This window comes from Drosophila guanche, unplaced genomic scaffold (assembly GCF_900245975.1).
Source record: "Drosophila guanche unplaced genomic scaffold, DGUA_6, whole genome shotgun sequence".
NCBI lineage: Eukaryota > Metazoa > Arthropoda > Insecta > Diptera > Drosophilidae > Drosophila > Drosophila guanche.
This window is the reverse complement of record NW_022995743.1, coordinates 16,878,784-16,891,634: the sequence shown is the minus strand read 5'-3', so window position 1 is coordinate 16,891,634 and position 12,851 is coordinate 16,878,784. Positions and strand designations below refer to the sequence as shown.

General features: G+C 44.8%; 1 protein-coding gene across 11 annotated transcripts in view; it reads right to left on the bottom strand.

Moving 5' to 3' along the window:
- Positions 1-221: 221 nt before the first annotated feature.
- LOC117578643 (matrix metalloproteinase-14) overlaps positions 222-12,851 on the bottom strand; it is a 57,777-nt gene continuing 45,147 nt past the window's right edge. For 3 of the 11 annotated variants that reach the window (XM_034264254.1, XM_034264255.1, XM_034264258.1), the window contains 5 exons: positions 12,218-12,341; positions 5,263-5,666; positions 4,277-5,198; positions 4,045-4,216; positions 222-910 (listed from right to left, as the gene is read on the bottom strand). In XM_034264254.1, coding sequence (XP_034120145.1) covers positions 747-910; positions 4,045-4,216; positions 4,277-5,198; positions 5,263-5,666; positions 12,218-12,341 — 1,786 coding nt within the window. In that variant the 3' untranslated portion in view covers positions 222-746. Of the gene's footprint in view, positions 911-1,135; positions 1,509-2,051; positions 2,164-4,044; positions 4,217-4,276; positions 5,199-5,262; positions 5,667-12,217; positions 12,448-12,851 lie in introns of those variants that run through there. The other 8 variants (XM_034264257.1, XM_034264256.1, XR_004573388.1 and 5 more) reach the window with 7 other exon arrangements.

The following is a 12,851-nucleotide window of genomic DNA, read 5'->3' as shown; positions in this document are numbered from 1 at the left end:
AAATGTACTCGATGATGATACGACGGGTCAAGTCAAGTCTATTCACTTTTTGTTCAATCAAAAACTTACAACTTAAAACATTGACGACGACCGTTTGCTTACACAGCTTTAAGAACTTTTATAACCTCTTGGTATTCCGTGTTCCACGTGCAGACATTAACAATTATATCTAAACTACATAAATTACATTTAACATAGGGCTTCGTCGAATTGTTCATTTATTGTTTTTCCGTTTGATTTTCATTCTATCTAGTTCCTGGCATATGGCTCGTTAAATTTAATATCGCAATTTGTCATTACCAAAAACGGGGTAGACGCTAGACAATAAGAATTTCTGCTATGACATGACTCCTGATTGGATTGGTTTTGGTTTGGTTTGCTTTGCTTTGCTTTGTCGTTTCGAATGCGGAATGTTATCAACTATTTGTATTATATATTTAAGGCTGATTTTATTTACACAACAACAAAGATATATTTGATAAGGCACCTGCTTCACATGCTGATCGCATCGCATCGGATCGGATCGCTTCTGTTTGATTTGAAATTTGTGTGTGTTGCTTGGGGGTATTTTTAAGCTTTTCCTCTCACTGTATTCGATATGATATGATGTTGCGCATATGAATTTCAAGCAACGTGCGGTAAAATTTTAGAAATTTTACTCGAGTTGTTTCGGCTTTCAGTTGAGTTCAGTTTTGTTCCTAAGCATGTATGTATGTCTCTGGCTGCCTGCTCTGCCTGGCTCTCTTTTAGCTAACAATCAGTTTGGAGAAGAAGCACAACAGAATGGTGGAGATCACAGTGCTGACCGCCGAGCTGCCTGTCAGCTGCGACATGGACATGGCACCGGAACCCGTCCTCTCGGCCACTTCCGGTTCGATGGGCTCGTCGTTGCTCTGATGATCGCCAACTGCTATGTGAAACGGGGATAATTAACACAAAAAATCAAGTTAGTTAAGTATATAAAAGGCTAAAGCTTGAGGTACTTAGGTGCACAAGTGGACTTACAACTAAGCTAAAGGTATTTTTGGATTGGGTGTTTTTTGTTTGGTTTGGGAGAGAAGTTCAAGAGTTGAATAACTTAAGTAAACTTAATGGGGGAGGATAGAAATAAATAATAATAATTGATACAACATACTCTTCACTATGTGCGCAAACGTAATTGAGTTTCGTTTCGTTTCGTTTCATTTATTTGGCTTGGATTGGCTTGGCGATTCGGCAGCGGCGCAGGTCTTGGGCGTGGCATGTTTTATATGTGTCTTTCTTTTTATATATATTTGTTTGTTTGTTTGTTTGTTCGGTTTTATTCAGACAGAGATCACTCAAGCGATGGATACAAATGTACAAATGCTGTACAGCAGCCTAATGCTGGGACAGGCTACACACACACATTGACGATGGACTGGACAGAGCAGATGGCTGAGCACGAGGAGAATCATTCCCCTAGAAGAACCTGTTCGTGAGGCTCCACATCCAGCCGGGCAGCACGCCCTGATTCGTTACTTGCGGCACTACTCGTTATAGGAACCGCAAGCAATTAAAAGTGTTTTTTTTTTGGGTTGTTCCAAAAAATAATGAAATGAAATTTGTAAATAATAAATTAACAATTCAGCAACAAAATATATACAATCATAATTGAAGCGTGTGCCCTGTGGGCGTGGCATGTGGTGGAAGGGAGGTTGGGAGGAAGGAAGATGCTCATACAACTACGCGACAGTTTGTGGCGATAACGATGACGAGGGGCAAACAAGCAATCGATCAACGGCAAAATACTACGCATGAATGTACAGTAAGGAAAGAGAGAGAGAGAGAGAGACAGTAGACAGTAAAAGGAAGAGAGGAGCAGCAGCAGCATGGCGAGTACACAACTACACACAAAAAGAGTACACAAAAAAAGTAAGAAACAGCAGTGAGAAGAGCAAGAGAGAGAATCAGAAGCAGTGAGAAGAGAGTGACGGCGGCACATTCACTTTGAATTCTTCTGAAGTGATGTGCCCCTGTGTGGGAGTGTATGTGTGTGTGTGTTGTGTGGTTCGGAGTTGGAGTTCGTTTTATGGTTCGTTCAGTTGTTGCTTTCGTTGTTTCTGTGTGCTGTTGGTGTTGTTGTTGTTGTTGTTGGTGGTGGTGGTTAATGGTTCTTGTTTTTATATCCGCGTCTCTTAAAGCCTGCAAGAAATATGTATACATATGTATATATGTGCATACAGACATACATTCAGAACATTGACAGTGACAAATTTCGGCGCTTCTTTTTTTTCGAATGCAAATTCAACGGTTATGGCCCAGGCACGTGCATGCAGTGTTAAGTGTGTGAGTTTGTGTGTGTGTGTGTGCATGTAGCATTTTGTGGGTCACACCAAATAACGGTTAACGTGGCTCGCCTTTGTCTCATGCAGGTGTAAATCTTTTGTTTTCTTTGCTCTAGATTAGTCTGGTAGTGGGAATAATATTCATGCAATTACAGGTAGCAGGGCTGGAGATTTATAAGGTGAGTGAGTGTTCGGGTGGTGTGTAATTTGATCACAGGTGGTAGGGGGGGAGGGTTTTTTGTTGTTTGGGTGGTTCAACCAAGCCATAGCCATTTGAATTTTGTGCCGGTGCGATGGGGGTTTTGCCAAAACAAGGAAACAGTTGCACTCTTTTCGTTGTACGCAAAAAGTGTTGGAAAATACCATAAACTACAGGGTACAAATTAGGTTATTTTAGTCTGGGACAGAGTGGAAAAATAATATTATTATAAACATATCTAGATAAATACTTAGTGCTATAGAACTACATACGCTTAGACCATAGATAGGGGGAGAGGTGGTTCGGTTTGGTTTGGTTTTTGAGGGGGTTCATTGTGGTGTTTACCAAATAGTGTTGTAAAAGTGTTTGAGTATTAGGAGTGTGTTAGTAACCATAAGTAGTTGCTATAAATGTAGATTCTATGGATTAATCAAGTTAGTTATATATAGTATGGTGCTCATGCTGGGATCATTGGCGAGGCGTTGAATGTTGCGGTTTATAAGCTAGAAAGATGGTTTTGCTTTTGATCTGGGGGATCCCAGATCCCGGTTAGTGAGACCGACTGACCAGTAGTTTGTTGTTGTATCTGTAGCTGTTTATTCTTTGTTTATATCATTGAATAATCTCTTTTTTTGGGTTCTTTAAACTGTAAGCAAGATATTGGATTATTTCCCCGCCTTTTTCATTAATATTTGTTCCTTAGTCTTTAGACTTTACTTTGTACATGGTATGCTAATTGAGTTCGGTTCCAAACACCCAAAGAAGACAGACAAGCGTTGGTTAGGTTTTGTCAATGGAAAAATTACATCCAAAAATCAAAATTAATAAACAGTTTTCAGTGTTAGTTTTGGTGTACATTAAAATAATAAAAACCGACTACCAAGTGGAATAAAATCAAACATAATGAGAGAGTTAAAGTTAAGGTTAGTCTTGAGTGGGTTAGAAAATGTAGAAATGTTTAGAGGAAAGAGTCTTGTGGCCCGAGCTGAGCGCAGCCTGAGAACACAGAAACAAAACTAAAGTAAAACACCACAAAAAATAAGAGAAAAATAATAATTAAATGTACAAAAATATACATACAGAATGTATATGTAAACAGGGAGAGAGAGAGAGAGAGAGAGATAGAGACATTGGACATACACAATTAGTTTTTTGGTTTCTTTGTTGTTTGTTTTTCAATAAGAATTAAAATGTATTTCTTCCATAGGTAACAAAAGACAAACACATTCAGTTTGAGTAATAGAATTTCACTACATAGGATACATAGGATACTAGAACACTTAATTAAACATACCATATAGATAGGATCTATAAACGTAATTCGATCATTCTTTCGTTCTTTCTTTTACATTATTGTAATCGTTTCTTGACTCCTTAATTTGCTTCACGCTAAGTAAGTAACAACTCATACAAGATTGCTATGAGATCTTTTTGACTTTACAGAGTTTTCTGCATCGATTTTTGGGTGCCCAAGGCTCAAGGCTCAAGGCTCAAGGATCAAGGCTCAAACAAAACTACCGCCACGTCGGTCCCACTCACCTGCGTCCAAATCAAAATCACTATTACCATCATCGGCATGCGATACCATCGAGTGCTGCTCGTACTCAGAGTCCGAACCCTCGACAATATTACCTGTGGACGAGGGCGTATTCTTGCAGCCGAACCACCAGTGTGCTGTCGGTCTGGGGAAGGCAGGCGTGGCAGTGTCCACCTAAAAGGAAATCACCTAATAAGTTTCGATCCATTGGTGGATTGAATGGATTTGGCTTACCGCAAAGCGAGCATCGTGGAATCGATAGTACTTGTCGCCCTTGAAGAAGTACGTGTAGCCATTGGTGTACTTGAGCGCCGCATCCAGATTGTTGGGCACACCCTCCCAGTTGGAAATGGGCTTGGGATAGCTGGCCTTGACGGGCGGCCGCTTGGCGGGATCGAAGCGCCAGAACTTGCTGCCCTTGAAGAAGTAGATCTTGCCATTGCCTCCCCAGACCATGGCCGCGTCCAGATGGTCGGGTATCCCGGTGAATCCCTCGCTGATCTCCTTGGGGTAAACACCATCCATCTGTCGTCCCTGGAAGCGCCAGTACTGGGTGCCCTTGAAGAAGTACGTCTTTCCGTTCTTGTACGTGAACGCCGCATCGATGTTGCCCGGCAGTCCCGGCCAGCCCTTCGAGATGAGCTGTGGATAGCCCTCCTCCACGGAGTCCGTGGTCAGCTTGTAGAACTTGTCGCCCTTGAAGGCGTACGTCTCGCCCTGTGCCGAATTGAAGAGCGTATCGATCTTGGAGTCCTTGCAGATGCTGTCGTCCAGCGGCACCTTCGGTGGTGTGTACGAGGGACGCAGCGTGCTGGTCACTGGATAGGCATTCGAGGGCTTCGGCTGGCTGGTCTTCTTGCCATACAGCGACTGGATGGCCGCCTTGTCGTCATCGTCCAGCCTGAAGACAGGCTCAAAGCCGCGATAGAAGGGCGCCATCAGAGCCGAGCTCTGGTCGGAGTGCGACAGGCCGAGGGAGTGGCCAAACTCATGGGCTGCCACCTGGAACAGATTGGTGCCGCGTGGCGAGCCAATGGTCCACAGCTCGGCGTCGTCGAAGTGCGCGTCTCCGCCGAAAACGGGGAAGAAGGCGTGCGCCAAGGTCCCGCCCTGTCCATCGAAGGCATCGCCATCGCCATGCTCGCTCTCCACGAACCTATAGCAGATTTGTAATTGAGTAACTGCTTCGAAATGTGCAATATTTTGTGGCAAACACTCACTTGATTTCGATGTGCACGGGGCCGGTGGTCTTCTTCGTAAAGGTTAGATCGGTGTCCTCGGACCACACGGCAAAGGCGCGTCCAATCTCAGCATCGACGTCCACGCGCTTCAATCGCTTGGGGTACTTGGACACCTTGTAGGTGAGGTTCTTGACCCGCCAGCGACTGCCCTGCAGCGCATAACGCTTCGAGCGACTGTCGCCGGTGCCCACACGATCCCTCACTCCGCAACGGGGCAGGGACATCAACTTGAGGGTCTCATCATCCAGCTCGCCGGTAATGTTGAGGCCGGCAAAGTTCTGAAACTCCTGTATGGCATTCAGCCACGTTGACTTGTCCTGGAGTCCACTGTTGGCAGGATTGCGAGCTGAGGCGGGCAGATAGCCGAACTGCGAGAGATACATCTGCAAAATAAAGACATGAGGGAGTTGGGTGAGCCGAAGATCAATGGGTTGCGGTGCCGCTCCAACTGGGGTGGCATGTCTTGACTTATGGCCAATCCGATTAGACCCTCTGCGGCTTTGTGGCATGTCCTGCGACACTGTCGCAGCTCTATCTGACTTGCATAATTTATGACTGTCACACTTGCTTGTAATTTGTAGAGAGACTCTCAGGGGGGGGTCAGAGACATGCCTCGCGTACGATTATTCAATACGTTTATGGGGGGGGGAAACTCAGTCTCGACGTGACTGACTGAGGTGTGAAAACTTCTTAATTGATCTCCATTGAGCATCAAGCATTGAGTTAAGGAAGCGTTTCAATTACAACCTCTGGCCGCGGCTGACTAATTGAGAATTGTAACATTGAGCAATCGAGAATAAAAAAATAAAAAAAAAGCGCAGCGCCTATCAGGGAAGTGCAGTCGCTCCATGGAGAACAATGCGAGGTTATCTTAACAGTTATCTCTTTATATAATATACAATGTACAATTTATAATGTATTGCGTTTTGTCTAATTTGTTTATAGCTAATGCTGTCTGACCAATTACAACGGCACAATTGGCTTACAGTGGAGCGTCAAAGTTGAGTCTGAGAAACGAGAAAACAATTCTACGCCGCTGACTGAATTTGGCATGTGGATCAGGTAGCTTCTTCATTCCGTTTATGTGCGCACATTCTTAATGTTCCGCACTGTCTACGTACATATGTGTATACTCATTCGTATATTGTATAATGTTTTTTTTTTCTTGCCGAATCTTGCATAATGCCAGCTGACTGTTAATTAAATTATTCTCGTGCTCGTAAGCATTTACTCGTATATTCATTCTGAGGAAGTAAACATTTGGTTGATCGCATAAGTATGCATAGCTGGGCGCACTCGCTCAATAATCTTTAGCTCTTCTGGGTGGGTAATCCACTGATCAGCTGACAACAGTCCACGGCTCTGACTCGGGCTCTGACTCTGTCTCTGACTCTGTCTCTGACTCGTACTCGTAGTCGCCTAAAGGTAAACGAACTTCCTGGCTCTGTGGTAAACAAATGCAGGGTTCAAGTGACATCTCTCTCTCCCCTGATATGTCATATTCCCACTCGAGCATCGATGTGAGAACTCAGAGTAAATTTTGACTGGCACTTGAGCTGGGGTACAGTTGACTGACTCATCCCCGGAGTGACCTTAGGAATGTCTCTTTATGTAATTAACATAATTATTCGCTTGACTTTCGTGTATGCTGAACACCTCTCCCCGGGCAGGCACGCTTCGCTTGATTACAGAACAAGCTCTGCCTCTACCTCGGTTACCTCTGTTCGACATTCTGTCCGTTGCGTGACGACTGTGATGCACATTTTGTCATAGAGCAAACATTGCAGGGCCAGGCGAGGTAAGGCATTGTTCTGAGGCTCAAAACGAGAGCCCCACTATCAGCCTATCTAACCGGCCATCGATAAGATAACTCCAATTGGCAACAAACAAAAGACACTCAATGCCTCCCCCCATAGCTGTCAGTCAGAAATTGACTCATTTCGTGACACATTGTTCTTAGGCTCTCTCGCTGTCTCTCAGGTTTCTGTGGATTCAGAATGTGCGTCACAAGGCGTCACAGAACGGAAGTTAGTTAACGAAACAGAACGGAAATGTTACTCTCTATTTTTGGGAGTCATCGATACAGTTCCCGTTCCCACCCGCTCCGTTCAACGTTCCCCGTTCCCATCTGTCGATTAACTAGTTAAATGCATCCGCATGCACAACGGATTGAGTTTTGCATGTGATCATTGGGCTGTGCTCGTGTGCTCCATGACCATGCAAATGGTTTGCAAATTACACACAGGTTACCATTGCCCGGGGGGGAGTGCACCCAAGGGGCCAACAGCAGTTGCGGGTCACGTTTCAGAGGGCGTTGAAATTGCACTTCAATTTATTATTGGACATTGACACAGATTTGTTGTTTTGGTTTGTGCTGTTTTTCTTTTGGGATAATAACGAGCGCATTTCAATGTTGTACCGAAATGTCAACAAAGAAGGGATCCAACCACGCCCCAGCACTCGTTGCAAGTCCGTATCTCACCCGTTTGGGTCCGTCTGTCTGTTCAGTAGGTTGACCTGCTTGCCTGGTTTACTTGGCTTACAACAGAGTTGAACTTGCTGGGTAGGAGCTACGAGAGCTGCAACCCCAAAGGGGCTTTTGCCAACTAAGGACTGGGCCAACTGGGCCTCAGTTTTCTTGGTCTCTGCCTGCGCGCGTGTGTGTGTGTGTGTGTGTGTTTGTGGGCTCTGTAAAGTATGCTACACTAAAGTAGAAGCTCCAAAGTACAAACTTAAGCAACAAAATACTCGTACAACTGTGCAGCAGCTGCAGCAACCTTCAAATATTTAACACAATTTGCACAGCGCAAAGTTTTTGCAACTTGCAATTCGACTTCGCCAGGGAAAATGGGCATGGAAATGCAAAAGTGAGGAGAAGCTTGTGGGAAAATTGGTAATGAATGTGGGGGGGGGGGGGGGGGGGGGAGTCAATGAACTTTCGGTTCATATCGAATAATATTGCTCTGGGAATGGGTGTGTGCGGCAGCAACAAGGAAGACCCAGGACATGCATAAATTATAAACAGAATCGGTTTGCGGACTCGTATAGTCGTGCACGAGTGTTTGTGTACAGGAACAACTTGAAATTGATGGGCAAATTATAGCTTGTTCGAGTAGAAAATACTTGCTGGCCACCGGGTGGTGACTCCCACGCTTTCTGTTCTTCTGTTTATCTGTGGGTTGTGGAGGGGTGTGCGTGGGCAGTTAGCACTCGCTAAGTTTACGTTTCCGAATGTGGGTCACTCGGGTCGTTGACTTTCACTCCACTGCCAGCTACTGCCATCTACTGCCATCTACTGCCACCTCCTGCCACCCCAGCACACCGCAAATAAACCTAGACCTAGTTGGCACAAAAATATTTGCGTGGGCTGCGGCTACCCTGCCGAAAGCGAAAGTTTCGACGACATTTTTGTAAAGGTTTTCCTTTTCCTTTTACATTTCTTCCCTTTTTCCCACAGCCTGAGCTACTGTTGATTCCCCCAGCTCTAATTCACAGTCCAACAGGCAAACAGGCTTAACTGGCTCAACTATTTCTTAGTTAATGATTACATCATTACGCCCCTCTCCCCCACACTCCATCTCGAAGCGCAGGCGCCTCACTTGGCTGGCGGGCGGCATTTCTCTTTGACGCCGCACTCAACTGGCTTTGGGTCTCTATAACGTGCAGATTGAGCAGCCAATGGAGAAAGAAAACTCAAAACTAAAACTTAAACCAAAAACCAAAACCAAAAACTAAGAAAAGCAGAAACTGGGCCAACACCGAGACTTAAATCGAGCCTTAAGTTGCATAACATTTTCAATTAGTTGCAGCACACAAGTGAGTGCAGAAATGGGTTTTGATTGAAAGAATTTCCAAGTCAAATGGGACGAAAGGAAACTTTCAGCTTCAGGAGTGTCGATATTTGAGCTCCGCTAGCTTGTGGAATAACTAATGAAGTTTTCATGCATGTCTTCTAATATCCACAAGTATCAGTTCAGGTCACAGTTCTCTATGACATTTACTTGGCCTGTGAATGATGGCAACGTAATGGAAACCTTCCACAAAATGTTTGACATTTCCACACATCACTCGAAGGTGGTTCTGTATTTTGCTTCCTTTGCCACCTTCTTTTTTCTGACACGTTTTTTTGTGGCCTCTTGGCTAATTCACCTGGCGATAAATAAGCGTCAAGATGCAAAGATAACCAAACAACACAACACAACACAAGGCAGAAAGGGGAAAAGGAAAAGAGGTAAGCTGAGTTTTTATGCAAAACGTCTAGCAAGAGACAAAAAGAAAGGATTTCATTGTTGCTGTTCGTATTCCTATTCGTAATCGGATTCGTTTTTGGATTCCTATTCCTGTTTGGGTTGTTATGGAGAGGTATGTAGTTACTTTGCTTTGTTTATGGCGAGACGCGTGAAATGCCAAGCGATAGACGACGCGACCTTAGAGGAGAAGTGTGCTGAGTGTGTGATGTCTGAAAAAGGATGTTGGCGGAGCAAAAACTATCATTTGTTTGCCGTTGTGGCAAGGTTGCTGGCTGCCTGCCACCGTGTTTGGCTATCCTTTGTGCTGTTCAGCACCTCGCGAAGGTCGCACGCAACTTTGCTCATAGGCAAATCAATCAAACTTGGGGCAAAAAGTACATAAATTCCAACCAACTTTGCTGTCGGCCGTTGGTGGAGTTTATTGATTAGTTGTACACGAGCGGAAATGAGTGAAAAGTTGTGGGGAAAAGTGTGGCTAAGTGCGAATTAGCCTGACTGACTGACTGCCCGACTGGCGGTGTGACTCACCAGCGCCTTGCCATGGATTTAGTTATAATTATCCCAGTGGCAGTGCAGAACCACAACCCAAACCAAACCAAACCAAACCAAACCAAACCGATGACGAATCTGACGACTGCTCGCCTCGAGCCTGAGCTCATTTCAATTTCCTTCATTGCTAATTAACCTTTTGACAGTTCAAATTATGTGCGAGACTTGTGGGACTTGTATGTGGATCTGGGGAGTGCATTTCGCTGCTCTCTCTCTCTCTCTAGACAAAGTGAGTCAATCGTAGAGCTTTGATCAGATTTAATCAATGATTTGTTGCACTTTGTGGAATATTAATAGCTAACAAAGATCAGCGAATCACGACTTCCCCATCGGTGGTCTCTGTGCATTTGCATTCCCACAGAGATTTATTAGAAACAGCTTAGAGGAAGAGAACAAAGAACAGGGAGCCAGAGAGCTAGGGAGAGCGGGACAGAGACACAAATGGAGCCGCACGTCAGTCGATTGTCGCCTGTCGCCTGGTTTTGGGGCCGACTGGCCAACGACAGCGAGCCAAGTTACTGGGCAACGCGCCCAACATATCAATTAGGCAGATCGCGCTCAACTGGGGGAAGAAACTGGGCAACAAAGCTGAGGGAAGAAACTGAGAAAAAAGTATATAAAAAACTAAAACACAATGTTAAGCACGCGCTCATGCGTGCTGGTGCAGAAATCAAATCGATTCTGAACAGTTTCAGAGTAGTCGAAAGGGAAGGGGAATCGTTAGCGGGAGAGCGGTGTACATAAATGGTTAATCAGGAAGTTTACGTACAGGTGCCCGTGCACCTATAAAAGTGTTTTATGCCAGCAGTCAGTCCCTTTAACCCCCTTCTTCTCCACGTTTAGTTAATGCCTTTCGATTCTACATTAATTTATGCAAGTCTGTGGCAACCAAACGTGATTAGCCTCAGGTAGATAGTTATTTAGATAGAAAGATAGATCGAAGTGCAGACGTGCTTGCTGCTTTGGCAGTTTGTTGAATTTGTAAATGGAAATTTGTGGTGGGGTTGGCAGCCGTCCTGACAAGCAATTAAGTGGCGATAAATGTTTATAATAATTAGCTGGGAACAACAAGTTGTTCGCGGTGGAGGAGGATTCACAAAGCGGGAATTCTAGCAGAACTAAACCAAGTTCTAGTAATTCTTTGAGATGAAATCTTGCTCATTGGAAAGTTTAGAATGGAAATGCCATCATAATCAATTGCTCAGCTATCAGGGAGAGCCTCTCTCCAAAGGGGTTTGCCCATTAAATCGAACGAAATGCATTTGAATCGATTAGCCGAGGGGCCGGACGGGCAGTCATCTCTCAATGGCGTGAGAGAGTTTCCCCTGCGGGCGGGTGCACAAGTCCACGTTTTCCATAGACCAATGTCACGAACGATAACGATAACGATAACGATAAACGGACTGCAATTAGCCAATGTGCAATGCATTTTCTGAAAACCAGCAACAAAGGCTAAGGCCAGAGCCAGAGCCACAGTCAGTCCCAGTCCCAGTCCCCCAGCCAGACCAATATGTGAGTGGAATAAAAATTTGTGTTGACATGCGATGCGCGTGAGCCTGTTGCACAGTCACACATGGAGCCATATATCACATAAGAACACACATATGTACATGTACACCTATATTATTGTTCAGTTTAGTGTAAAATTAAGTTTAATTTCCGAATGCAGCCAACCCCAAAATCAACGCTCGCCTGAGCTCTGAGCGCCTGGCACGTTTGTCATGCAAATCGGAAGTGAAGTTGGCAAAATTATATATAAAATATATACAGTACGAGAGCTTGACAAAGCGGGTATCCCGTGCAGTTAACTGTCACCCCACCCCCGCCCCTCTGTCCTGCTCTGTTATCACAAAAAATGAATCATTACGTGATTTTTTTTTTCCTGCTCAATTTGTGGTTGAACTTCGGCGCCCTATGCGGCCTTTCTCTGTTTTCATTCAAGTTGTTATTTTTATTTCGGATATAAATTAATTATATGCCGCTGTTTTTTTGTTGTTGTATAAATTGTAAACGAGTTGGAAAAACGTTCGATTTAATTGTACAATTTGATGGAAATTATTCTGCAGCAGTTGGAAATCAGACAAACAGATTTTCTAATTGTTGAATTTATGAATTGTTTTATTTTATTTACTCACCTCTGCCTGTGTGGTGGTGGAAACGGGTGCCGCCTGCACTGCCGCCAAAATGGACAGCAGGGTGCCTACGGCAATGAACACTGAACTTTGGCAGTTGGACATTTTGTTGCTGTTGCTGTTGCTGTTGGTGTTGCTAGTCGTTGTTATTCTCCTTCTAATTGTCATGTATAAAAGTTCCACGTGCACTCGTGCTGGGGTGGACGGTGGGGCGCACTTTGAACTTTATATCACTGCAAAATGGGAACAATGGGAAGGTGGAGAAAAGGTCAATTAATATTTCATAAAGGCAGAAAGGAGAGTAATAAAGCAAAAGGCACAGACAGGCCCAGCCCAAGCCAGACCAGGCCAAGTACAAGTGCAAAAGGGCGAACGGAAGTCGTGTCCAACTCGTGCCACCAGATTTCCCCCTGCCAAGTGCCAACAGGTTGAATGTGGCAAATGTGGCACACATTCGCTCTGGCAGGCGGAACGACAAACGGAAGTTGCCGGCATATGGCCGCAGGGCGGAGGGGCGCAGCAAGCGAAGACGAAGACGAAGGCTCTTTATAGTACTTGAAAGTCGTAGTAAAAAATAGTAAAACCTGAGTAGAAAATACACGACTCGGTAGGGCACTTGTGACGCTGCTCCGGACAA